The sequence below is a fragment of the Impatiens glandulifera genome, chromosome 5 (genome assembly GCF_907164915.1).
Source record: "Impatiens glandulifera chromosome 5, dImpGla2.1, whole genome shotgun sequence".
Lineage (NCBI taxonomy): Eukaryota > Viridiplantae > Streptophyta > Magnoliopsida > Ericales > Balsaminaceae > Impatiens > Impatiens glandulifera.
In genome coordinates this window covers 42879907-42907502 of record NC_061866.1, presented here as the reverse complement: position 1 = coordinate 42907502, position 27596 = coordinate 42879907, and the positions used below count along the sequence as shown (strand labels likewise).

The following is a 27596-nucleotide window of genomic DNA, read 5'->3' as shown; positions in this document are numbered from 1 at the left end:
ACAAATAACTACAAATTTTTTCCCAAAAAAAAAAAAAAATAACTACAAATTTAACTTTTTAAAATCACAAAAGATTGGCATTAAAGAGTAATTTAACATTCAACAATAACATTTTTTCATAATAGTTTTAAATTTAAATAAATTAAATACACATTATTATCCTATCTTAACTAACATAAAAATAATAATATGTAAGATCCTCTTATTTTTAGTTCTTCAAAGAGAAATCCATGAACAGGGATTCTGTAGTGGAGGTTGATTAGGTTTAAATTTAACAAGGGAATGTATTTGAATAGCTAGACTAAAATATCAAAATGTTATTTATTTTTCTTTATATTCATATTCCTAAATTCTGATAACTTTTTAATTAACCGATTTTTTAATATATAAACCAATTATTTAAAAATAATTTAATCATGTGTAAAAGAGAAAGCTTCTTATGTTTTATTTGTTATTAAGAGGGCAATGCTCAAGTTCATCAAAATTAAAAAAAAAAAAATTATTTGTGAACAAGTATAATTATATATATAATGTCAAAAATTGACCCTTACCGAGAAAGGGTTTTCGTTACTATGTAGCCGCGCTTTATAACTCACATTTTCCTCAAGTTTCAAGTGAGACGAGAAACAAAAATAGTAAACGCAACTAAAATACATTTAAAACATCGATTTAGACCGCCTTTGATTTTTTTCTTAGAGTTATCACCTAATATACTATTCGAGAAATTATGAAAGAAAAATATTTGGTGTGTTCAAACGCGTTTTAGAAATTTTGTAATTGGTTCGGTGCTTGGTTACACGTGAGATCTCATGTGTCTATCACTTTTCAGTCTCTATTTTAATTTTTTAGAATTTAAAAAAATATTATTTTACACCTTATTTATTTATCCAATCATAAGTCGAAAGGTAATCGACACATAAACATATGTATAGTTTTGTATTATTTTGTTTCTAACACATTCGTCTATGTCATGGTCTTAAATTTAAAATGTAATAAAATAAAATAAAATACTAGTACTTGTAAACGATAAATGAGACTCATAAAATGACACCTACAAAGAAATAAATGTTAGTTTAAAAGAAAGAAAAATCCAAACAAACTTGTATTTAATTTTTATTTATTTATATATTGATTTCATTAGAAATAATTTTATTTTATATATGTTCTTAGAATTTTATTAATATAAATAAAGTAGATAAATAAAATAAAAAGAAAGAGCCAATCAAGTTTTTGTTGAAAATAATATATTTTTTTGATGTTTTATATATTTTTTTAATTTCTTAGAATTATGTAAAGTATTTTAAATAAAGAAATAAACAAAAAATAACAAAATGAGTAAATCAAATTGGTCCTTAGAACAGCTAATTATTAAATAAAAAAAATGTTTTGACAGTGATCTTGGAACAAAGCAACCGACCCTTATTCCAATCCCAGGTTTGATTTTTTTATTTGTCGAATTATTGGAAAAATCGGATGAAATGACACTAAAATACCCCTAATGGCTAAAGGTGTTATCGCATGAAAAAAAACGCGGGTAACATTTTTTTTTTCGGACGATTTTGCTCATGTCGCGAGACGTCCACAATTGCGAGACGCTACCAGCATTCGCGAGAAGCAACCGAACATTCGCGAAACGATTTTTTTTAATTTTTTTTTTAACTTTCGTCTCGTGAATGCCGTTTCATCTCGCGAATGTCGGGTGCGTCTCGCGAATGCCGGTTATCTCTCACAACTGAGGTATTTTCGTTAAAAAAATAAATGTGTCACCAGGGTTTTTTTTTATGCGTTAGCATTTTAGCAATTATTGGTAGTCAATTAGGCCTTTCTTTTGGATTTGTGAATTATTTAAATAATTTAGAAAGGAGAAAAAAATAATAATGGTGGAAGATTTTAAGGAATTAATATATAAAAATAAAATAAAAAAATAATAATATAAAATAAATAATATTTTAATTAATGAAATAAATGAAATTTTATAAGACTAAAATCACTTTTCTTTTAATTTTAATTTTAATTTTTCTTTTTTTTTATCTTGAATTCAACCTGCTGAACCATATTCATCTACGTATCACCAAAATACATGTTTTCAAATATCTCAACTATTATAAATATATGAACTAAAAGTTCTCCAACCAGGTACAATGTGATTTTTTGAACAGTAATAACTGAGTTCATATTTAGATATACCGGAGGTTTTAAAACACACTTGAGTTCATATTTTTTTCTATTTATTTCCATATAATATGTTTAAAAAAATTTCCTCCATAATATATATAATAATATACTAATTTTTTCTCTCTCCAATTTTTAAATTTTGTAAGTGTTTTATTATTTTTATAGCTTTTTTTCCTTAATATTTGACTCATTTTTTTTTTTTATCTTTTATGTAACTATTTTATATCATAACCTTACTTATATTTTAGTTGTTCTTTCTATTTCTAATATTTTAATTTTTTCTTATTATAAATTCAACCCTATTATAGAAATTAAAAATCATCTTAAAGTTTACAAAGGTTGTAAAAATCATTTTTGAGGTTACATTTTAATGCCCATAAATTTATTTATGGGCTTCGAGATCGATTTGAGCAATTTGATTTTGAACGATATGAGAAACTCTTTGAATTTGTATTCAATGAAAAATTAAAAAATATTATTGACTAGTAATTATTGATTTATTGTACTAAATTAAAAATTTCTTGAAACACAACCAGTAAATAGATAAGTAGAGAGCATTTTGTTTTCAAAATGTAAAAATATCATTTATGGTTGCTAGCGCTCCAATATAATTAATCAAGATATTAATTGAATACAAGAATAATAATACTTAGTTGATTGATAAATTATTATAGTATATTTTTTCGTTTACAACTTATTATATTAATGTTTGTAATATATATTTTGAAATAATTTTTATACTAGTTAATATTATTATATATTTAATTTGTATATTTAATATGATTTTAATAAAATGTATAATTATTATATTTATTTTAATTTTATAAAATTAGCCTCTCAACTCTTGAAACAGCCCTACTTAAAAATAACAAGAACAATATTAGGCTGTCAAACATTCAGACCTCTTCAAATAGAGTCTTAGATCTTCTAACATGCATTAATCCCAAATCTTTTGCTGGAATCAAAAGAAATCAAGAGATTCATTGCCCGATTTCGGAACTACACAACACGACAGGATCCTTTTACATATTAAAAACTCGAGAAAGGATTTAAGACATACGAAATCCCTTCATTCCCCAGTCGGAAGATACGAATCGCTTAATTACCTTTTTGTCCGACCGGAAAAATCTCATTGTTCAATTTTCTCAAACTAGTCTTTTTTACAGTATAAACTCTTAATTCGATATATATATATATATATATATATATATATATATATATATATATATATATATATATATATATATATATATATATATATATATATATATATATATATATATATATATATATATATATATATATATATATAATAACTTATTATTAAATATACATTATATTTAATTATTTAAATAATAATTATTTTTATTATATCATCACTTTTATAAATAATTAATATAGGTGGTTTCTTTACCATTTGTTTTTTATGATTTCTTTATAACATTTCATATATTATTAAAACTTTTTCATTCAAATATTTATTATAAATTATTTAATTTTTTTTTTTTTTTTTGTCTCTTCTTACACTTTTTCAATGTAGAAATAAATAAATAAAAATATTTGTATTGTAGGATCAATTCACAACTTTTTATGTATATTCAAAACATTTTTTCTATATTCAAAACTTTTCATTGAGTTTTCGTTTCATAATTTTTCATTGAATTATCTTTTCTACTATTTGATAAATAATATAAACATTAGATTAAACCTTGTGAAATTATATATACATATATATATATAAAAGAAAGAAAGAAAATAAGGAATCAAAACCAAGTAATTAAGTTTCTAATAGTTTTTAAAATTTATTTAATTCTTATTATTAATATTGATAGTTATTATTATATATTTTTAGCGGATGAAAAATTCAAACAATTGAAATAATTACTCTAATCATGATGATTATAATTATTTTCTTTTCCAAACATTATACAGTGATACTAGAATGGATTTTTTCTCAAGTTTGTATTAATCACAACAAATTCAGATGGAAAAAATCATCAATAATGGAGTGACAAGATATATAAATGAAACTGATAATTTTAATTCTTACCAAAAGTTAGAAAGCAATGAAAATAATAGTGATGATAACGCAGATGACTCGGATTCATCAAGTAACGATGACGAAGAAGGAAATATTCAAATTAATGACTATCAAATATGGAAGAACATATTCCTACCGCACCATGGTTTACAACAGAGGAGATCCTCAACAACAATGTTACGGAAAATTCAGGTGATTTTCCTAATTTTAACCCGCTTATCGATGATCTGTTTGAAGGTCAATGTTTTGTAGATAAGCAAACTGCAATAAAATCAAACCACATAAAAAATCTAAAAACTATCATGTTGTAAGAAGCATTACGGCTCGATAGGAGACAAAATGTACCGTAGCTGACCGTTCATGGAAAACTAGAGTTATAAAAAGAAAGCAATATAGTTACTTTCAAATCACAAAACTTCTTGTTGAGCATACGTGCTTTTTACGAACAATCCAACGAGATCACAAAAAACTTAGCTCAAAATTGATTACAAGTGCTATAAAGTCACAAGTAAGAATATTTCTAGTATTGAATATTGTTGATCTTATATAATTTTTGAATCGTTATTTATTATTTCAAATTTACATTTTTAGGTAATAGAGAGTTCATACTTCAAAGTAAATAACATAAGGAATCAAATAGTAGCAATGTATAGGTATAACTATTATGTTAGCTACAAGAAGGCTTGGATTGCAAAGCAAAAGGCAATATCATATGTGTACGGTAATTGAACGACCTCTTATTCTAAAGTTCCTAAATTTTTAAGTTCATTGATGCATTTTAATCCTGGACGAGTGCTTCAATTGAAACTGATGTTACAAAATGCCATACGTTTGTTTTAAAGTGTGTATGGTGGGCATTCAAATCGATGGATGAAGGGTGACAACATGCTCGCCCAGTTATTAGTATTGACTGTACATTTTTCAAAAAAAATATAACGGGAAGTTATTAATTGCAATGGATTTGATTCCAATATCCACTTGTTTATTCTTTAGTTAATGAAGAAATGATTGATAACTGGTCCTGGTTCTTATGTTACATTCGCAGATTTATATGCCGAAATAGAATGAGAGTGTGCATAATTTCATATTGCCATGCCGCAATCATTGAAGCAATGAAGAAATAACAAAATGGTTTTACTGGAGATATGGGTATACATCGTTTTTGTCTTTTCCATATTTATAGTCATTTTAGTTCTGCTCATTCAGGGTCACATTTAAAGATATTTTTCTGGTTGGCTAGAGACACTAGTCAAGTGAGAAAATTTAAAACAGCGATGAGACAAATCAAAGAGATTAATGTTGATTCTGAAAAATGGTTATGAAATATTCCATTAGAGATGTGGACTATGTCTCACGATGAAGGATATTGTTATGGTCAAGTAACAACTAATATGGTTGAAAGTTTCAACGGTATGTTAAGGTCTGCTCGTTTTTCACCGATCACATCAATGACTGAATATATATATATATTATCGCTCAGTAAAAATTATTGTAGAAAGACGGACGAAATTTTTTTAATGATCTTCAAAATAGCCATATTTATTGCAAGTTGTCAAGAGATTTATTTGAAAAGATTAAAATCAAGGCATCAACACATAAAATTATTCCATACCATCAGTAAATCGGGATCTTTGAGGTGACTACTACACGTTACAAAACAAATAAAAGTTTTTTGAAAGGTGACAACAAGCATATCGTCGACCTACGTATAGGATTTTGTTCTTGTGGAAAATGGTATTGGTATAACTCTTCATGTTCGCATATTGTTGTTGGTTGTTTAGTATGCAAGCTTGATTGGACTCAATACATTGAGTCATATCACAATTTGACAACACTTTCTGAGATGCGACAGTATGAATTTCATCTAATACCTAACGAAGCATATTGGACGTTTCCATTAGCACATAATTGAGAAAAATATGATAATCTCATTCCCAGTGAAAATTTGAGAAAGGAGAAAAATAAACGAGGTCAAAGTCAACGAATTTGAACTGAAATAGACAATTCACTAAGGATTATAATTTGTGGGAGGTGTGACCAAGAAGGTCTTACGAGACGTAATAAACGATGTTTTCAGCAAAATCGTCAAGAGTTTAAAATAAGATTGGTGTGATATATTTTTATTAATTATTAAGTGGTTGTATTTGTGTCACTCATTTTATATTGTTTTATCGTTATCTTAAATAACTTTTATTTTTATAATTTGCTGAATCATTCATAAAAAAATTGTTATATTGAAATAATTATATATTAATTATTTATAAAGATAATGATAATATTTATTATATTATAAAAAAATTATTTAAGTAATTAAATATATAATATATATTTAATAATAAGTTATTATATTAATAAAAAAATTAAAAATATATATATACCGAGTTAAGATTTTTTATAGTGAAAAAAAGGGGAAATTTGAGGAAATGACCTCAAAGATCCACTTATTTGATCTGGTGGTGATTTAATAATTAAATTGCGTTCGTGATTCTATATTTTTTTTAGACGAAATTGCTTTTTTTGCGAAACGCTAAGGGACTTAGCATGTCGCGAAGTGGATTAGGTTTAGTATAAATACTGTAATTTTTTCATTTCCTTCATTTTCTTTCTCTCTCTTCTCATGTGCTCACTTTCAAGGCGGCGACGGCGACGACGGCGACGGAGGCTGCTGGCGGGGCGGCGGTTCAATTCATACAGATTTACAACATATTTATTTCTAATCTAATCCATTTATGTTTTTATTTACACGATCTTCATAAACTAACCCTAAATCTATTTTGTATGCAGGTCTCCGATTCTATGTATTTGAAGGTCGAAGAAGATTTGAAGGTCGAAGAAGATGTTCATTTCAAACATAAACCTAATTCGAGTTATGTTCATGTTTACATTTTCTTCATTTCAAAAACCTTTTCATATTTCGTTCATATTTGGTTCATATTTGTTCATATTTGTGGGTTCTTATTTGTTATTTGGTTCATATTGGTTCATATTTGAGCATTTCGTTAGGTTCATGGTTCATATTTGCATAAAATCTTTGATCATATGGGTTTCCGTTTTAGGGAAGATTCGCTAAACGTTTCTCTAAGGACTTAACGTTTCTCTAAGGACTTATCATTTCGCTAAGGACTTATCGTTTCGCTACTGACTTATCGTTTCGCTACGGACTTACCGTTTCGCGAAGAAGTACCTCGCGATTTGATAAGTGTCAAGATTTTTTGTTATTTATAGTTAATCATGAACTTCATTTGACAGGGTATCTACATCACTTCATGGTTATGAAGAGAAGTTGTGTTAGCAAAACAAACCTTATCTTTTTACATTAATGGAAACATTTAGATTCTTCAGAAAAGGCCATTTAAGAATCCAGCATTGAGCTCCAGATAAGAGAAGATTGGCTTACTTTGATTTTGTTAGTCATTAAGCTAAAGAAATAAATTTCAAACAATTTTCTCTTAGCTGGAGCTCAATGATTGATTCTTCAAAGGCCTTTTCTGAAGAATCTAAATGTTTCCATGTAAAATTATAAGGTTTATTTTGTTAACACATCTTCTCTTCAAAACCATGACTTTGTTGTTGATACCTTGTCAAACGAGATAGATTACCTATGAAACCAATAAAAAAATTTGTACTTCACGATTCGTAAATTACTACGAGCTCTAGGTAAGAGAATGGTTTGAATTCGATTTTATTCGTTATTAAACAAATATACTAACGAAATCGTATTCAAACCATCTTCTCTTACCTGGAGCTCATTGACCTCGCGATTCGCTAAGTTCCTCGCGATTCGCTAAGTACCTCGCGATTCGCTAAGTACATCGTGATTCACTAAGTACCTCGTTATTCGCTAAGTACCTCACTATTCGATAAGTACCTCGCGATTCGCTAGGTACCTCCCGACTCGCTACGGAAGTTGAAGAGGCGCGCGTACGCACACGCGCTATACCTTATATTTTTAAAAAAATCATAACATTTCATTTCAACCTCCCGACTCGTCTCTCTCTCTAACCTTTTGTCTTCACTAAATCTTGCCAAGGCCGATCATTTTTACCCGTCGTCTTCTCGGTTCTTTCTTCTCGTTCGTCATTAAAAAGGTTGGTTCATTTTTCTCCCTGCCGATCATTTTCTGGTTTTTTGTTTATGAGTTTTGGTTTTTGCATGTTAAGGGTATTTGCATGTTAAGTTTTAGTGTTTCTTGTTTGTTTCTGGTTTTTATTAGTATGGTCCATTTTTGTTGTCTTATGTTCAGTTAATGGTTTCGCTATTAGGGTTTCACTAGGTACCTCCCGATTCGCTAAGTACATAGCGATTCGCTAAATACCTAGTGGTTCATTCTTCTCCCTTCCAAAGCCGATCATTTTCTGGTTTTTTGTTTATGGATTTTGGTTTCTACATGCAAAGTTTAAGGGTTTTTGCATGTTAAGTTGTTTCTGATTTTTTGTTTAAGGTTTTTTATTAGTTTATGTATGGTTTTTGTTATCTTATGTTCAGTTTTCGCCATTAGGGTTTCGTTAGGTACCTCCCGATTCGCGAAGTACCTCCCAATTCACGAAGTACCTCCCGATTCGCGAAGTATCTCCTGATTCGCGAAGTACCCAGCGATTCGCGAAGTATCTCCCGATTTGCGAAGTACCTCCCGATTCGCAAAGTTCCTAGCGAATCGCTAAGTACCTAGCGAATCGCTAAGTACCTAGCGAATCGCGAAGTACCTCCCGATTCGCTAAGTACATATGGTTTGCGATGGTGTATGTGTTTGTTCTTACATTTCTAATGATGTTGTTCATTTTGTAGATGGCAGAAACCACAGTTACTAGTTTCCTAGTCGGATTTCTTGGAAAAGTGCCATCTGCCTGAAGAAGATTGTTAAGAAGTTCAAGGATATGGATCTTTTGGAGAGGGTTTACAATACCCAGTTCAGATCATTATTCACAGCCCCAGTTTTGCAGTTCTCAAGAACAATAGTACATCATATGTTGATGAGGAGGGTAAGCTCAAACTCCAAGGAGATAACTTTCATTGTGAATGGGCATGAACTTATATTTGGTATGAAGGAGTATGCGTTGGTTACAGGCCTATACTTCGGCAGTTTTCCTGAGTTGAACGAAGAAGAATTCTGAGGTTGTCCACCTCTCTCGGTTAAATATTTCAAAGGGGAAAATAGTGTGCGAATGAGCGAGTTGGAGACTGCTTTTTTGAAATGCAAAGACAAGGACGATGCATTCAAGATGGTGCTGGTATGCCTGATTTACGAGTACCTATTTACATTTGACCCAAGGAGGGTGATATTTCCAAAAATACTCCACATGGTGGAAGACGAGGAAACTTTCCTCCGATATCCATGGGGGAAGGTCACCTTTAGGGCCACCCTCAAGGGTTTAAACAAGAACATGAAACATCTCAGTAGCTCATATTATTCGAAGAAGGAGAAGACTGTTGATCCTTATGCTCCTTTTGCATATAACATATATGGGTTCGCACTGACACTTCAAGTGTGGACGTATGAGGTCATCCAAAGCTTTGTCCCTAAATTCGCCAGAAAGAATCAGATTAATGACCCTCTACGCCCAAGGTTGTTACTCTATCATTCCAACAGGAAAAACACATTGGTCGAGGTAAAATCTGCCCTTGTGACCACGGATGTGACTGAAATGGAAGAGTCCTCCATGGAGAAGAGGTTATATAGTGGTGAGGAATTTGAAGAAATGGACGAGACAACTGATGTTTTTTTTAGGGATTTACTGAAGGGAAGGTAATCAAAGAAGATTTTGATGAAGATGAAAGTGAACATGAAGATTGTACTCCCCCCAAACCTGCCTCCGGGAAGAGAAAGGCTGAAGGTACTCTCAAAGAATCAGTCAACTTGAAGAGGAGGCTTGTTTATGAATCGAGTCCGACCCGCATTCAATCTCCCCCCACCGCGATGTCAAGTCCTCGGACACCTACTGTTGGTGTTGGATGTAAATGTGAAGAGCTGAAGGAGGAGGTGAAAGAGCTGAAAATAGAGTTGAAGGAGGAGCTGAAAGTATTGAAAACAGTGATCATCGAAGAGTTGAAAATCACAATCAAAGAAACTCAACAAACTCACCTTGATTCGATGAAGAGGATGGTTTTTAGTATGTCCCAACAGTTGTTAGATAAATCCAACAAAAGGATGTCCATATTATTAACCAAATTAGATGATATGGAGAAGATGAAAAAGAAGAGCAAGGTGGGCAAGAAGAAGGAGAAGAACGAGGTAAAATTTTGTCCATACTAAGTCCTAGCATTTCGCTAAGTGCTTCCCGATTCGCTAAGTACCTAGCGTTTCACTAGGTACCTCGCGATTCGCTAAGTACCTAGTGTTTCGCTAGGTACCTCCCGATTCGCTAAGTATGAATCTGACCAGTATGTATTTTGCATGTGAAGGATCCTAAGGTTGAACAGAATGTGGAGGAGAATGAGGTAAGATTTAGAATTTTGAACTTACTAAGTACATATCTAACCACAATGTTGCTATTTTGCAGGCGAAGGATCCTAAGGATGTGAAAGTCGAAGAATTTGAGGAGGAGGACCAGAATGTGGAGGAGAATGAGGTAAGATTTAGAATTTTGAACTTACTAAGTACATATCTGACCACAATGTTTTGATTGAAGATGCATCAAAATACAGTATTCCATCAGCATCAAGTTTCCACTCTCTGTTATAGAAAACGAAAACTTTAGCTGCAATAAAAAACATGATTTGATTTAGAAACGGATAATTAATACTTCGTGAATCGCTAGGCTCTTAGCGAAACGGGAAGGCCTTCGCAAATCGTTAGGCACTTAGCGAAACGGAAAGGCCTTCGTGAATCGCTAGGCACTTAGCGAAACGGGAAGCAAACCCTAAACAACAGTGATTCGAAGAAACCAAACATCAATAAACATGCTTAAAATAAACGTGCCAATTGGAATACAGCTCGTGCTCGTCGTGGAGCTCATAGTGGATTTCGACCCGTCGCCGCCGAGATCGCCGACGAGATCGCCGCCGGAGTTTAGAGAGAAGGAGGAGAAGAGCGGGAAGAGAGAGAAGTAGAAGAAAAGAAATGAAAAAAAATGAGAGAGGTTATATTAAATAGTAAGGGTAATCTGGACATTTCACACATTGTCACTTCGCGAAACGCGAAGTCCCTTCGCGTTTCGCGAAAAGGACAATTTCGTCAAAAAAAAATAAAAAGACCACGAGCGCAATTTAATTAATAAGTTACCATCAGATCTTATAACCTTATCTTTATCTTTGAGGTTATTTAATCAAATTTCAAAAAAAAAAAAGATAGTTAGAAAATGGAATAAATTAAACTAATTTGGGAAGTTAAATTTTAAACTACTCACCATCAAGAAGGGGAAATGTGGTTCTGACTTTTGCTGCTCATACTTGTCCATCCGGTGAATAAGGAAAGAAAATGGAGTGGGCATCCTTGCCTAGGCCTTGAATATATATATATATATATATATATATATATATATATATATATATATATATATATATATATATATATATATATATATATATATATATATATATATATATATATATATATATATATATTATATTTCTTCCATTTGCAAAATAAAACAAACAAACTAATATAGATAGTATTCACTTTAAGTCCATTTTAACTTGTTTGATTTATTAGTGAGATTTTATTTTATCTAAATAAGCCTCAAAGTGTTCGGATTGTCGTGTCGAGAGTTGTGGTTAATTTGGATATATGCGAGAGTAAATGGATACTTGGGTCGGATTGTGGGTTGACCCGCCCATAAACTTAAAACGGTTAAAAATAAAATTAAAAATGTTAAAGGTATGATTCGAACTTGCAACCTAACAAAATAAATATGACCTTTTAACCAACTAAGCTAATAACACTTTATATTTTAAATTCAACCCAAAATTTGATAAACGTGTGACATTTTAACAATATAAGTTCGACTTCTTAACTAACTAATCTATATATATATAATGATGCTTAATTTTTAAAGTGTCCGGATTGTCGGGTCGAGAGCTGTGGTTAATTTTGATATATATGTGAGAGTAAATGGATACTTAGGTCGGATTGTGGGTTGACCCGCTCATAAAAATTTTACCGTAATATTTTTTTCACGGTTACATGCTAGTTAAATAAAATAATACTAACAACTCCTTAATTTCTTGAAATTTAAACAATAACAAGTTATCATATTGTAGCAATCAAATTATAAAATTTATATTTTATTTATAGATATAAAAGAAAATGAGAGAAAATAAACAACTCCCTATTTATAATATTCTTCATTGGAAGTAAATTTCAAATATAAAAAATAATTGATTATTAAATAAATATGCACTAGTCATGTTCATATTCAATACATTAATTAAATGATAAGAATTTTTAAATACCACTAAACTTCCCGATTATAGGCCTAAACAAGTTTATCTAACTTAATACACGAACGAGCTAAAGTTGACTCGCAAACTCAAACAAATTGAATTGCGAGTAAGATATAACCCCCTTCAAAGAATCAACCATTGTCATATAATAGATTTTAAAAAAAAACATAAACTAGTAAGGAAGATAATCTTGCTAAAACATGATATGTGGCCCAATTGGGAAATGACCTAAATAGTTTTTCTTTCATTTTTCAATATGGAAGGAATATAAGAGCCTGAATCTCAACAATGCAAGGGAGGAGGATTAAAGACTAATAGTGCATATAAATCTATCCAAAGTTTTGAAGGAAAATCCAACTCATTACCACCAAAACAAAAGAAACCACAAATTTCAAATTAGTCAAATCCCATAACATAATTTTTTCATAACATTGAATAAAAACGAGTCTTGAACATCATACGCCTTCAAAGAGTTGGTGGAGCCTTGGTGTCCTTGATAGATTCGCGCCATGCGTATTCTCTAGCACCATCTTCATCAACGATTTTGATAAGAAAGTTTGGAGGAGCTACAACAAGTCTTGAACGGATCTCTATTATGACTTTATCCACGAGTTCAATGGCTTCTTCCAAATTCATATTCTTGTGGTAGTGTCTGTCCATCATGGCTAGTGAAAAATATGAGCCATAACCCAAAGCAGCAGTGTTAACCTTGTGAAGTGATGCGATGTAGTCAATGTAGTATAGGGAAGGACCCTTTTCCTTGTCATATCCAGCTAGTAGAATGTTCACAGAATACGGACTCTAGCAATAATATAATCAAAATCATTAATCAGCAAATTCATTTACTTCCAAATCTTGCAAACATAAACAAGAAGATAATGTAAGCTAAAGTGTTTTTAAATGGGGCCAATTAATAAATAGTGATACTTTATGAGATAAGAGAGCCTTTCATGATGCTGAAAAATCTAATACAATTTAGGATTTTTTAGATAAAGAATAATTGTGAGATGAAACTTCTTACATGGTGAAGGAAGAGAAAGAAAAGACCTCAAATCATGTTTGAAGCATCTCCAAGCACTAAAGAACACCCCCCCAAGACATCAAAGACATTATAAAAGACGCATTCCGAGAAACTTCCAAAACCATTCAATTTTGAAGAGAAGATACAAACGACTGGTTTGTGACTGTGGAGGAAACATGTGGGAAACCTCTAATTCTTGACTGATTCTCAAGGTCACCCAAACATGAGCTTGTCTGGTTTAGGGTTGTTTTGATTAGATTAAATTATTTGTAGTATATTCTTGTTAGTGTAAATAATCAAATTATAGATTATTTGAGTGTAAATTACACTTTTGCCGTAATAGTAATTGTAGTGACATGGAAATCAACGCTAATAGTACTTATTCGGAAAGCAGCAGGATATTAGAATTCAAAAACTTTCGGCTAATTAGTCTCGTGTCATCTTCATATAAAATCACAGTGAAATGTATAGCAAATCGACTGTGAAGGGTTCTCCAGAAGGTGGTCCCAGGTAACCAAATGGCATTGTAACCAAGGTATACATATATTTGACGAATTAGTTGATTGCTAATGAACCTATTGGATTCAGCAGATAGTAAGAAGATCAAGTGTGTGTTTGTTATGATCATGTGAACTGGTAGTTTCAGATGTATGTAGTGAGTGATCACATACATAAATTGGGAGCTTCTAATATATGGGGTGGGGTGCTAGTTTAGCAAAACAACGTTCCAGATATCACATTTAATATCTGCACATGATGTTTTCTGTATTATTAAGGCTAACAGAAAGAGTTTGTTCTTATCATATTTTGAGCAGGTTCAAAAGTGTTCTTTTAAAATTGTGGTCGAAGTGAGAAAAAATGGCAGAAGTGACGAGTTTAAACAAAATAAGTTCTCAGCCACATATGTGGAACTACCCGTAGGGGCAAAGACTCAAAGTAAGGAAGTTTGTAACCCGATTCTAGAAAGAATGGAAAGCATGTTGGCCTTATGAAAAAGAGAAGTTATATTTAAAGTGGGAAGGATGATATTAATTAAAAAAACATTCCAAGTAATCCCCAAGTACATGATGTCAAATTGTCATGAGTTATTATTCAGGCTCCCAAAGACAGTGACCTTAAGAATGGAAAGTCTTATGAGAACATTGCAAAGTTTAAGGTTACTTTATCTACCCTTATAGTATCAAGGCTTTTCTAAGTTCAAACCTAACAGAATCTTGTTTCAGATTTTAACCACAGCAACCATGTACTTACCAGCTTGATCTACAAGTCACATCTAGCAATATGGTTGATTAATCTAAGCCAGAAAGTTTCTATACTAGATAGAAATATCAATTGATAACATAAGCCCTAGAAAGATCATATATACCTTGCGTAAGGCAGTAGCTAGCTCTCCACGGGTAAGATTAGCAGTAGCTGCAGTCGTCAATGGAATTCCGTTACGGAATTGATACAAAGACACATTCTTTTGTATGTACTCAGTAAACTGGACTCTGAAAGATGATACAAACAGTCAAAATCAACCAAGTATTACATATCCGTATAGATAGATAGACAGATAGACAGATAGAGGGGAAAGTAGAATAGAGACCTGTCGCCGGCTTCACCGCTGGCTCCCATGAGTTTGTGAGAATCGAGGACCATGATCTTGTCCTCGTTAGACTTATGAACGAGAATACTACTAACGGCCGATGTATCGGAGATTACAAGAGCGAAACCCTTACCGACAAGTCCAAATACACACTCCATCTTTGTTCGGAATCAAAATGCGATGCCGATCTATATCTCTTTCACTATTCTCAGATGAATCTGCGAGAATCGATCTTCGATCGAAATGAAAAACGAGTCTTTTTCAGAGAGCCGCTCTGCTATATGCTGATGATGCCCGACTTGGGTTGATTCGCAAGAAATACTAAATGTCTATTTTGGCCCTCTATTTATTTTATATCTTAATACATATGCCCATGTACAAAGATAATGGAAATATTAGCCCCTTTATCTCTTAAGCCTATATACAAATAATCTTAAAAATACATATATATTAGGGTTATTTAAAGTGACTAAAATTTATTATTATTTAATATAAAATTTAAAAATAAATATTAATTTAAATTTTCTATTCATAATTTAAATTATTTAAGAGTTTCTTGAATTAATTTCTTTTATACAAATTATCTTCGATCTAGCTTTTTTTTTTATCTTTGAGATTAGTCGAAGTCCACCAAATTTTTTTAGCGATTTTATATTCCATGGATTGGATGTATCAAATATATGGTTTGTTTGATAATTGTTTAGATAGTTGAGTTTATATATATTCAATCATTCATATTCCATATATTTTAAAATAACTAATTAAAAAAATTAAGTATATAATACTAATATAATAACAATTTCAAACAAAAAAAAACAATTATCAAACAAAACTTAAAAATAAAAATTCTTTAATCATAATAGCGTTAGTTCGATAATTTGAACAGATTATGTATTCGACCACAATAGAACAGTTGTTTTATATCAAAATCTAATTTTCTATTATAACAGATTTGATGTTTTTCAATTCAGATTGAGTAAGAAAAACAGTTTTAGAGTAAATATAGTTTAAATGCTAAATAAAGAAGAATTAGGTTAATAATTTACTATCGATGACATATTCTTCTTTTTCTTATACTAAAAAACTATAATGACATTAGCATTAAGAACTTGTTTGATGTTGGTTCAAAATGTTTTTAAGTGAGTTTTTATTAAAAAAAAATTTGTTTAATAAAAAAATATTTAAGTTTATTAATTGTTTGTTTTTCTATTTAAAATTTAAATTATAAAAATAAAGTAAATATATTTTTAGGGTTTTAATTAATAAATTATAAAAATATATTACTTTAACTTTACCCTACTAGAGTTGTCCCGATAGAAATAGTCGGCTAAGAGATCAAAATGTCATGAAAATCGTTTTGAATAGAAGTGGAGGAGGGTCATGACTATGGGGTGTCAATGTGTCATGCTCGTTCTTCTTATTTAAAAATAAAATAATTAATTTACATAAAACTCCCAAAACAAAAATCACATCAAACTAGCTCTAAGATATTAAAATATATTTATTCATTTAAGGTCATTTTTACTCCAACCATAAACCATATCAACATTTTAACAATATCCTATTGTTCCGGACAACCTCCCAACTTGCTATTATCTACTTCACAAATGTTCTTATATATACTTCTATCTTCTTTCATTCTCCCACAAAGAAAAAAGAAAACATTGAAAAAGGAAACAAAAATAAAATAAAGGGAAGAACACAAAAATGGCTACTTCCTGCAAATCGACGACATTGATTGTTATGATGTGCATTTTTCTCGTTGCAACTGTCGAACATTGCGAAGCTAGGGTTTTCAGAAACATCATCCATATCCATAGGCTCATATCGGGTATGATTATGAATCATATTTTTGTTATTATTGTTCATATAGATGAAATTATTGTTAATCAAATTAAATGGTTTGTCTTTTGATGCAGGCAAAATAGAAACGGGTCCATATCCTATCATCAAGACAAGACAAGCTCATATGATAACCAAATTTGATCCAAGTGCACTTAAGGGATAGTTCTATAAATTAAGAACTATTCTAAGTTTTTAAACAATTAATGTTGTCTTGTGATCATAATGTATGTTAGAGTTTTAGCATTAGTTTGGTATCTATATATATATAATGATGCTTAATTTTTAAAGTGTCCGGATTGCCGGGTCGAGAGCTGTGGTTAATTTGGATACTTGGGTCGGATTGTGGGTTGACCCGTTTTAAAATTTAAAACGGTTAAAAATAAAATTAAAAATGCTAGAGGTATGTTTCGAACTTGCAACCTAACAAAACAAGTACAACTCTTTAACCAACTAGGCTACAAAGACTTTATATTTTAAATTCAACACCAAATTTGATAAACGCGGGACGTTTTAATATTAATATAAGTTCAACTTTTTAACTAACTAATCTATATATATATAATGATGCTTAATTTTTAAAGTGTCCGGATTGCCGGGTCGAGAGCTGTGGTTAATTTGGATACTTGGGTCGGATTGTGGGTTGACCCGTTTTTAAATTTAAAACGGTTAAAAATAAAATTAAAAATGCTAGAGGTATGTTTCGAACTTGCAACCTAACAAAACAAGTACAACTCTTTAACCAACTAGGCTACAAAGACTTTATATTTTAAATTCAACACCAAATTTGATAAACGCGGGACGTTTTAATATTAATATAAGTTCAACTTTTTAACTAACTAATCTATATATATATAATGATGCTTAATTTTTAAAGTGTCCGGATTGCCGGGTCGAGAGCTGTGGTTAATTTGGATACTTGGGTCGGATTGTGGGTTGACCCGTTTTTAAATTTAAAACGGTTAAAAATAAAATTAAAAATGCTAGAGGTATGTTTCGAACTTGCAACCTAACAAAACAAGTACAACTCTTTAACCAACTAGGCTACAAAAACTTTATATTTTAAATTCAACACCAAATTTGATAAACGCGGGACGTTTTAATATTAATATAAGTTCAACTTTTTAACTAACTAATCTATATATATATAATGATGCTTAATTTTTAAAGTGTCCGGATTGCCGGGTCGAGAGCTGTGGTTAATTTGGATACTTGGGTCGGATTGTGGGTTGACCCGTTTTTAAATTTAAAACGGTTAAAAATAAAATTAAAAATGCTAGAGGTATGTTTCGAACTTGCAACCTAACAAAACAAGTACAACTCTTTAACCAACTAGGCTACAAAGACTTTATATTTTAAATTCAACACCAAATTTGATAAACGCGGGACGTTTTAATATTAATATAAGTTCAACTTTTTAACTAACTAATCTATATATATATAATGATGCTTAATTTTTAAAGTGTCCGGATTGCCGGGTCGAGAGCTGTGGTTAATTTGGATACTTGGGTCGGATTGTGGGTTGACCCGTTTTTAAATTTAAAACGGTTAAAAATAAAATTAAAAATGCTAGAGGTATGTTTCGAACTTGCAACCTAACAAAACAAGTACAACTCTTTAACCAACTAGGCTACAAAAACTTTATATTTTAAATTCAACACCAAATTTGATAAACGCGGGACGTTTTAATATTAATATAAGTTCAACTTTTTAACTAACTAATCTATATATATATAATGATGCTTAATTTTTAAAGTGTCCGGATTGCCGGGTCGAGAGCTGTGGTTAATTTGGATACTTGGGTCGGATTGTGGGTTGACCCGTTTTTAAATTTAAAACGGTTAAAAATAAAATTAAAAATGCTAGAGGTATGTTTCGAACTTGCAACCTAACAAAACAAGTACAACTCTTTAACCAACTAGGCTACAAAGACTTTATATTTTAAATTCAACACCAAATTTGATAAACGCGGGACGTTTTAATATTAATATAAGTTCAACTTTTTAACTAACTAATCTATATATATATAATGATGCTTAATTTTTAAAGTGTCCGGATTGCCGGGTCGAGAGCTGTGGTTAATTTGGATACTTGGGTCGGATTGTGGTTGACCCGTTTTTAAATTTAAAACGGTTAAAAATAAAATTAAAAATGCTAGAGGTATGTTTCGAACTTGCAACCTAACAAAACAAGTACAACTCTTTAACCAACTAGGCTACAAAGACTTTATATTTTAAATTCAACACCAAATTTGATAAACGCGGGACGTTTTAATATTAATATAAGTTCAACTTTTTAACTAACTAATCTATATATATATAATGATGCTTAATTTTTAAAGTGTCCGGATTGCCGGGTCGAGAGCTGTGGTTAATTTGGATACTTGAGTCGGATTGTGGGTTGACCCGTTTTTAAATTTAAAACGGTTAAAAATAAAATTAAAAATGCTAGAGGTATGTTTCGAACTTGCAACCTAACAAAACAAGTACAACTCTTTAACCAACTAGGCTACAAAAACTTTATATTTTAAATTCAACACCAAATTTGATAAACGCGGGACGTTTTAATATTAATATAAGTTCAACTTTTTAACTAACTAATCTATATATATATAATGATGCTTAATTTTTAAAGTGTCCGGATTGCCGGGTCGAGAGCTGTGGTTAATTTGGATACTTGGGTCGGATTGTGGGTTGACCCGTTTTTAAATTTAAAACGGTTAAAAATAAAATTAAAAATGCTAGAGGTATGTTTCGAACTTGCAACCTAACAAAACAAGTACAACTCTTTAACCAACTAGGCTACAAAGACTTTATATTTTAAATTCAACACCAAATTTGATAAACGCGGGACGTTTTAATATTAATATAAGTTCAACTTTTTAACTAACTAATCTATATATATATAATGATGCTTAATTTTTAAAGTGTCCGGATTGCCGGGTCGAGAGCTGTGGTTAATTTGGATACTTGGGTCGGATTGTGGGTTGACCCGTTTTTAAATTTAAAACGGTTAAAAATAAAATTAAAAATGCTAGAGGTATGTTTCGAACTTGCAACCTAACAAAACAAGTACAACTCTTTAACCAACTAGGCTACAAAGACTTTATATTTTAAATTCAACACCAAATTTGATAAACGCGGGACGTTTTAATATTAATATAAGTTCAACTTTTTAACTAACTAATCTATATATATATAATGATGCTTAATTTTTAAAGTGTCCGGATTGCCGGGTCGAGAGCTGTGGTTAATTTGGATACTTGGGTCGGATTGTGGGTTGACCCGTTTTTAAATTTAAAACGGTTAAAAATAAAATTAAAAATGCTAGAGGTATGTTTCGAACTTGCAACCTAACAAAACAAGTACAACTCTTTAACTAACTAGGCTACAAAGACTTTATATTTTAAATTCAACACCAAATTTGATAAACGCGGGACGTTTTAATATTAATATAAGTTCAACTTTTTAACTAACTAATCTATATATATATAATGATGCTTAATTTTTAAAGTGTCCGGATTGCCGGGTCGAGAGCTGTGGTTAATTTGGATACTTGGGTCGGATTGTGGGTTGACCCGTTTTTAAATTTAAAACGGTTAAAAATAAAATTAAAAATGCTAGAGGTATGTTTCGAACTTGCAACCTAACAAAACAAGTACAACTCTTTAACCAACTAGGCTACAAAGACTTTATATTTTAAATTCAACACCAAATTTGATAAACGCGGGACGTTTTAATATTAATATAAGTTCAACTTTTTAACTAACTAATCTATATATATATAATGATGCTTAATTTTTAAAGTGTCCGGATTGCCGGGTCGAGAGCTGTGGTTAATTTGGATACTTGGGTCGGATTGTGGGTTGACCCGTTTTTAAATTTAAAACGGTTAAAAATAAAATTAAAAATGCTAGAGGTATGTTTCGAACTTGCAACCTAACAAAACAAGTACAACTCTTTAACCAACTAGGCTACAAAGACTTTATATTTTAAATTCAACACCAAATTTGATAAACGCGGGACGTTTTAATATTAATATAAGTTCAACTTTTTAACTAACTAATCTATATATATTGGGTCGGATTGTGGGTTGACCCGTTTTTAAATTTAAAACGGTTAAAAATAAAATTAAAAATGCTAGAGGTATGTTTCGAATTTGCAACCTAACAAAACAAGTACAACTCTTTAACCAACTAAGCTACAAAGACTTTATATTTTAAATTCAACACCAAATTTGATAAACGCGGGACGTTTTAATATTAATATAAGTTCAACTTTTTAACTAACTAATCTATATATATATATATAATGATGCTTAATTTTTAAAGTGTCCGGATTGCCGGGTCGAGAGCTGTGGTTAATTTGGATACTTGGGTCGGATTGTGGGTTGACCCGTTTTTAAATTTAAAACGGTTAAAAATAAAATTAAAAATGCTAGAGGTATGTTTCGAATTTGCAACCTAACAAAACAAGTACAATTCTTTAACCAACTAGGCTACAAAGACTTTATATTTTAAATTCAACACCAAATTTGATAAACGCGGGACGTTTTAATATTAATATAAGTTCAACTTTTTAACTAACTAATATATAATGATGTTGAGTAAATGGATAATTGAGTCGGATTGTGGGTTTACTCACCCATAAACTTAAAACGGTTAAAAATAAAATAAAAAATGTTATCCGTAATTTTTTTTCACTGTTTTTATATTATTATTCGTGCAAATGCACGGGCTAAATGCTAGTTTTATTTTGTGATATTGTTTTTTTACAAGGAATTGAATATAGATTAACAATTTAATTAAGTGGGCTTAATGTTGTGGATTGACATGTATGGACTTAGGTTAGAGTTAATTTTAATTGGGACAATTAGAATCATGTGACCAAATAAGGGTTGGTTAAAATATAATGTAATATGAATGACCAACCAAGCATCACAAAATTTATTATCACTTCGACCTAAACCGAACCCGAAAAACATATATTATAATCGAATATAGAGTATAACCCAATTCACGATTAACCAGTTTATAATCAATATTGGTTGAGTTCAAAACATACTAATTACATCATACTAATTACATCTGTTTGATGAACTAATTTTTGTTTAGAGATATTTTTGCTTACTATTTTCAACTATTGAATATTAGGAGATTTGTTGGGCCAACTCCATATAGGCAAGTTCTGAAATTGATTTATTTGAAATTTTGAATTAATAGAGAATGTATATGATTATGATTTATATTGAAAGGGCATGGGATTTAATTAACATGATTAATTCAGATTCATTGAAAAAAAAGCATAAAAAATGAAGTTTACTCCAAAGTTGAAAAAGTGCAAAATTAATTAATAATAATACCAACCGACACAAGCAAAACAACTCTGAACCTTATTCTGCCACCATTCCCTTCATGTTCGGTCCTCTTTTTAAACCAAAAAAAAGAGACCAAATTTTCCATAACCCAACAACCCAAACAACCTTCATAAAGCAAAATTCAAAGAAAAAAAGCAAAAAAAAAAAACTGGATATGAATTGTTCTAGTTCGAATCAAGGATGAAAAACCAAAAGAAGGGTCTTCTCTTACCCATTCATTCTTCATCGATCGATTCATCTTCAACCTAGTACCTGTAGTGTGGAGGCTTGTATGGACCCTCAACAGGCACACTGATGTAATCAGCCTGGTCCTTGCTCAACTTGGTCAGTCTAGCCCCAAGCTTAGCCAAATGAAGAGCAGCAACCTTCTCATCAAGATGCTTGGGCAAAACATAAACCTTCTTCTCATACTTTCCTGTATCCTTCTCCTTCCACAGCTCAAGCTGAGCAATCACCTGGTTTGTGAACGAGCAAGACATGACAAAGCTAGGATGTCCAGTAGCACAACCCAAGTTCATCAACCTACCCTCAGCAAGGATGATGATACCAGTCTTGGTATCAGGGAACACCCACCTGTCTGTCTGTGGCTTGATTGTGATCCTCTTCACTCCTGGGTATGTCTCAAGTCCAAGCATGTCGATTTCATTGTCGAAATGACCAATGTTGCACACGATTGCGTTGTTCTTCATCTTCTTCATGTCGCTCAACATGATGATGTCCTTGTTTCCTGTGGTGGTCACGAAGATGTCAGCATCTGAGACAGCATCCGCTAGTGTTAGGACCTGGTAACCTTCCATCAGTGCTTGAAGAGCACAGATTGGATCGATCTCAGTAACAATCACACGGGCACCAGCTTGTTTCATGGCAGCAGCACAACCCTTTCCAACATCTCCGAAACCACAGATCACAGCTACCTTTCCGGCAATCATAACATCAGTAGCCCTCATCAAACCATCAGGGAGAGAGTGACGGCAACCATACAAGTTATCGAACTGTTAAAAAATCAAAATTCAAGAATCAATCAAACAGATCTATAATCTCAGATCTAAACTAATCTATCAACAGAATCAATACCATAATCTCAGATCTAAACAAAATTATGAAAAGACAAACCTTGCTCTTGGTGACAGAGTCATTGACATTGATAGCAGGGAACAAGAGAGTTCCATTCGACTGCATCTGGTAAAGCCTCTTGACACCAGTGGTGGTCTCTTCAGAAACACCAACAAGTCTCTCATTCATCTTATGGTACTTCTTGGGATCAACCTTCAACCCATCACGGATAATAGAAAGAACAATCTGAAACTCCGCATTATCAGTAGAAGTGGGATCAGGAAAAGCACCAGTCTTTTCAAACTCAATCTCAGCTTTAACACCTTCATGAATAAGAAGAGTAGTATCACCACCATCATCAACAATCAGATCTGGTCCACCACCAGGACCCCAATCCAAAGCACGTTCAGTACACCACCAATACTCCTGTAAAGTTTCACCCTTCCATGCGAACACAGCAGCCGAATCACGAGCAATAGCAGCAGCAGCATGGTCCTGAGTCGAGAAGATGTTGCATGAACACCATCTGACTTCAGCACCAAGTGCGGTTAGGGTTTCGATGAGGACGGCAGTCTGGATGGTCATGTGAAGAGATCCGGTGATTCTTGCACCCTTGAATGGTTGAGAAGGACCGAATTCAGTACGGCAGGACATGAGACCGGGCATTTCAACCTCGGCGAGTTCGATCTCGAGACGACCGAAGTCGGCTTGAGACATGTCCTTGACCTTGTATTCACGACCGGAAGTGGTTTTCTCGACGAGGAGAGCCATTGTTTTGGATCTGAAAATGAGATCTGAGATCTGAGAATGAAGATGAAAGAAAGGCTGCGGACGACGAAAATGGAGGGAGGTTAAAGGGTATTATATAGGTTTGAAGGTTTCAGATGAACGGTTAAGATTAGGGTTTCGGATTTTTCACGATCCAATATTTTTTCTATTTCTAAATTATTATTAATAATAATATTCTCATGAGATTTAAATAAGAAAAATATATTAAATAATTAACTAAAATTAGCCTAGATCTGAATTCCATAAACGTCGGGTTCGGAAACCCTAGTTCGACCCGGAATAGGGTCAATTGTTTATTTACTTTTTTATAGCAAATACCAAATAAGCCCAAATTCTTAGGCTTTGTTTTTAAAAAAAAAATATAATTATTTGTATAAGTTTAAGGAGATGATGATATTTTTTTTTTAATATTATTATAAAAAGACTTAAATAATATTGATATATATATATAATAAATAATAATTTAAAATATATAACATTTTGTATAATAAATTGATTAATTTGATGAATGAGAAGGGAGTGAAGTGATATTTGATTTTGCTGAATTATTTAGAAAATTTAAATTCGTTTTTATTCGGATCTAGGTAATTATGAGATGGAAGGAAGAAAGTGAAATAATGTTTATTATTTATTGTTATTTAACTAATTGAATAAGGCTTCACTACCCTTAACAAATTTAATTTTATTATTTTTAGACCAATATTACATTTTATTTTAGTTTAATTATTTAATTCATCAATTCAATGTTAAGATATATATATTTATTTATTTTTATAGAATCTCAATTAAAAAAAAAAAAAGTTAAAAATGAATAGAAATTTCAAATAAATTAAATATCAAGCAAACTCTTACATTTATGATTATTATTGAAATAAATATATCAATATGAAAGGAAATGTAAAGTAAAGTAAAGTAAAACTGAAAAAGTCATTTGTAATGTCATCTTTTTCTTTTCTTAATTTTTTTTACTTTGATAACCAAACAAGACATTGTATTGGTGGGATTTAGTTGGTGGTGAGGGTCCTACTGGTCCTAAAATAATAATAAAATAGAATATAAACTAAGGAGTTGTTTGATCTTGGGTTTTTTAAATTATTTTGATAACTTAGGTTATTTAGGAGAAATGATATTTAACTTTAATAAAAATAAAATTTTGATGGTTGAATTGAGTGATTTAATGATTATGATATAGTGATAAGATAGAAAAGTTTTTTTTTAACTAAATAAATATAATCAAGATCAAACTACCCCTAAGTAAAATGAAATTTGACTTATTTTGGTATGTTTTAATAATTTTTATTAAATGATGTATTCTTTTTCTTTTTTTTAAAAAAAATTATGATTTATTATGAAATTATTAATTATTAGTTATTAATTATGTAAATATTATATTAAAAAATCACTCCATAAATTAAACTATAAGAACAGTAATTTATTGTACATCTTGACTCATTTAAAAATAATTAGCTAATTGTATCAGTGCGCTAATATATGAATAATAAACATAATTTAAATAATAATAATAATTTTTAATATCTTTTCATCCCATTTAACTATTGAAAATCATTATCTTAAATTTTATTTTATTTTTCTTAAAATCTTTTAAATGAAATGGAAAAATAAAAAAATAGTAAAAGTTATTAATAAAAAAAACATGAAACGTGGTTGGAAGATGCTATTTTCTTAGTGCGACAGCACGACAGTGAAACTTGAGAGGGGAGTTGGTGAACAAATCATATTTTAAACAAATAAATATACATTTTAAATTACTTTTTGTTGATTCAACTTAAAACATTTTATTCATAAATCGTAGTTATTTGAATAATTTTTTTAAATAACTTTATTTTGTAAAACATTTATAGAAATTGTTGTTTTAGTAAAATACTTGGAGTTTGTTTGATTGTGGGTTATTTGATTTTTTTTTAAGTTTTAGTTTAATTATTATAAATTTAAATTTTTTCGAATATAAAAAGCTAGAAGACACTATATTATTTTTAAAATCAACCCAACTTTTATTTTCTTATAAACTATATTGTCATTTTAATTGTTATAATGTTTTTTATATTTAAAATTTAAATTTTATAAAATTAATTTATTTTTTAATATTTTGATTGATTTTTTATTTTAAATTCTAGTTTCAATTTAAGGGTCTATAAATAAGAATAAAAAATGTAATATCTTATATAGTAAATATAACTTTTGTCACTTGAATTATGCTAACAGTTTACATTTTGATATAAATTGAATGGTTAAAAATAAATATATGACAATTATATATATTTTAATATTTTAATAAATTTATTAAATTATATAATAATAAATATAATAGAAAAAAGTATTTGGTCAATTGAAATTGAGTAACCTATGTCAAATTATGAGCACATTATATGCTTGTTTGAAATTGGATATATTTTTCCTTCAAAACTATTTCATTGTGTTTTTTTACAACAATCTAGATCTAAATAATTTACTAATAAATTGTTGGTGGATCTAAGATCTAGCCATAAAATAATTTAATTATTTTTTTTTAATAGGTAGAACATGTACACATCTTGACACGTTTCCCTAGATTTTATTTTATATAATTATACACTGCAAATTCTGTAATTATGCGAACATATTTAACTAAAATATGTATTTTTTAAAACATGCATTTTATTTAAATAATAAATAAAAGGTTACATAACAATTAACTAAAATATGCATTTGCTTTATTATTAATAATCCTTTAAAATTGATAAATAAATATTTTATTAATATTCTACAAATATTTTAGTGGATTAACTAAAGTATTAGATTCATGGTTATTTAAAAAATAATATATATATATAACACTTTAGAATGAATTCAACCTTTAATGTCTTTATGTATATACATAAATTTTATTTCAATGAATATTATTTTTAAGCCTAACAAATAAGTTTAAATTTAACACTTTATTTATTTATTTAGGAAATAGACAATTACACTAGATTAACTTAAGTAAATATTTTTCATAAAATAACATATCTATTATTAATTTTATTCTGTGTATATCTCTATACATTAAAAAAATATATAAAAACAATAAATAAACAATTGATTAAATAAATTGTTGAAATTGAATTTGTCATAACAAAGTAATATCTTTATTCTGTCTTTTTAAATTGCGATAAGTATATGTTTTCAAAAAATGACATTAGTAACTTTAAACAATAGGTCAGTTAATTAATTATTAAAATGTGATTGAGGTACTAAAAAAATGATGATGGTTTAACAAATGAAAACAATAAACTAAAATAAGGATAAAATTAAAGAGACGCAAAAATGCTAACAATTATATGAGAGCATAA

The 27596-nt window shown here is 30.2% G+C and overlaps 2 protein-coding genes across 2 annotated transcripts; both read right to left on the bottom strand.

The window, feature by feature from the left end:
* Positions 1 to 12877: 12877 nt before the first annotated feature.
* LOC124940141 (proteasome subunit beta type-2-A-like) lies at positions 12878 to 15485 on the bottom strand. Its single transcript, XM_047480623.1, has 3 exons — positions 15205 to 15485; positions 14983 to 15106; positions 12878 to 13396 (listed from the first exon to the last, which is right to left on the bottom strand). The coding sequence occupies exons 1-3, from the start codon at positions 15360 to 15362 to the stop codon at positions 13061 to 13063; spliced, it is 618 nt and encodes a 205-aa protein (XP_047336579.1). The 5' UTR covers positions 15363 to 15485; the 3' UTR covers positions 12878 to 13060.
* A 6889-nt stretch (positions 15486 to 22374) lies between these two features.
* LOC124937708 (adenosylhomocysteinase 1) lies at positions 22375 to 24322 on the bottom strand. The gene is made up of 2 exons (XM_047478020.1): positions 23536 to 24322; positions 22375 to 23414 (listed from the first exon to the last, which is right to left on the bottom strand). Exons 1-2 carry the CDS (start codon positions 24244 to 24246, stop codon positions 22668 to 22670), a joined length of 1458 nt encoding a protein of 485 aa, XP_047333976.1. The 5' UTR covers positions 24247 to 24322; the 3' UTR covers positions 22375 to 22667.
* Positions 24323 to 27596: the final 3274 nt, after the last annotated feature.

Bases quoted from the DNA above. Each gene is read 5' to 3' on its own strand.
- LOC124940141 (XM_047480623.1), bottom strand. From the start codon at position 15,362: ATGGAGTGTGTATTTGGACTTGTCGGTAAGGGTTTCGCTCTTGTAATC. The intron at 15,107-15,204 runs GTCTCTATTCTA...ATCATCTTTCAG, and splicing joins AGCGGTGAAGCCGGCGACAG to AGTCCAGTTTACTGAGTACA. The intron at 13,397-14,982 runs GTATATATGATC...TATTATTGCTAG, and splicing joins TAGCTACTGCCTTACGCAAG to AGTCCGTATTCTGTGAACAT.
- LOC124937708 (XM_047478020.1), bottom strand. From the start codon at position 24,246: ATGGCTCTCCTCGTCGAGAAAACCACTTCCGGTCGTGAATACAAGGTC. The intron at 23,415-23,535 runs GTTTGTCTTTTC...ATTTTTTAACAG, and splicing joins ACTCTGTCACCAAGAGCAAG to TTCGATAACTTGTATGGTTG.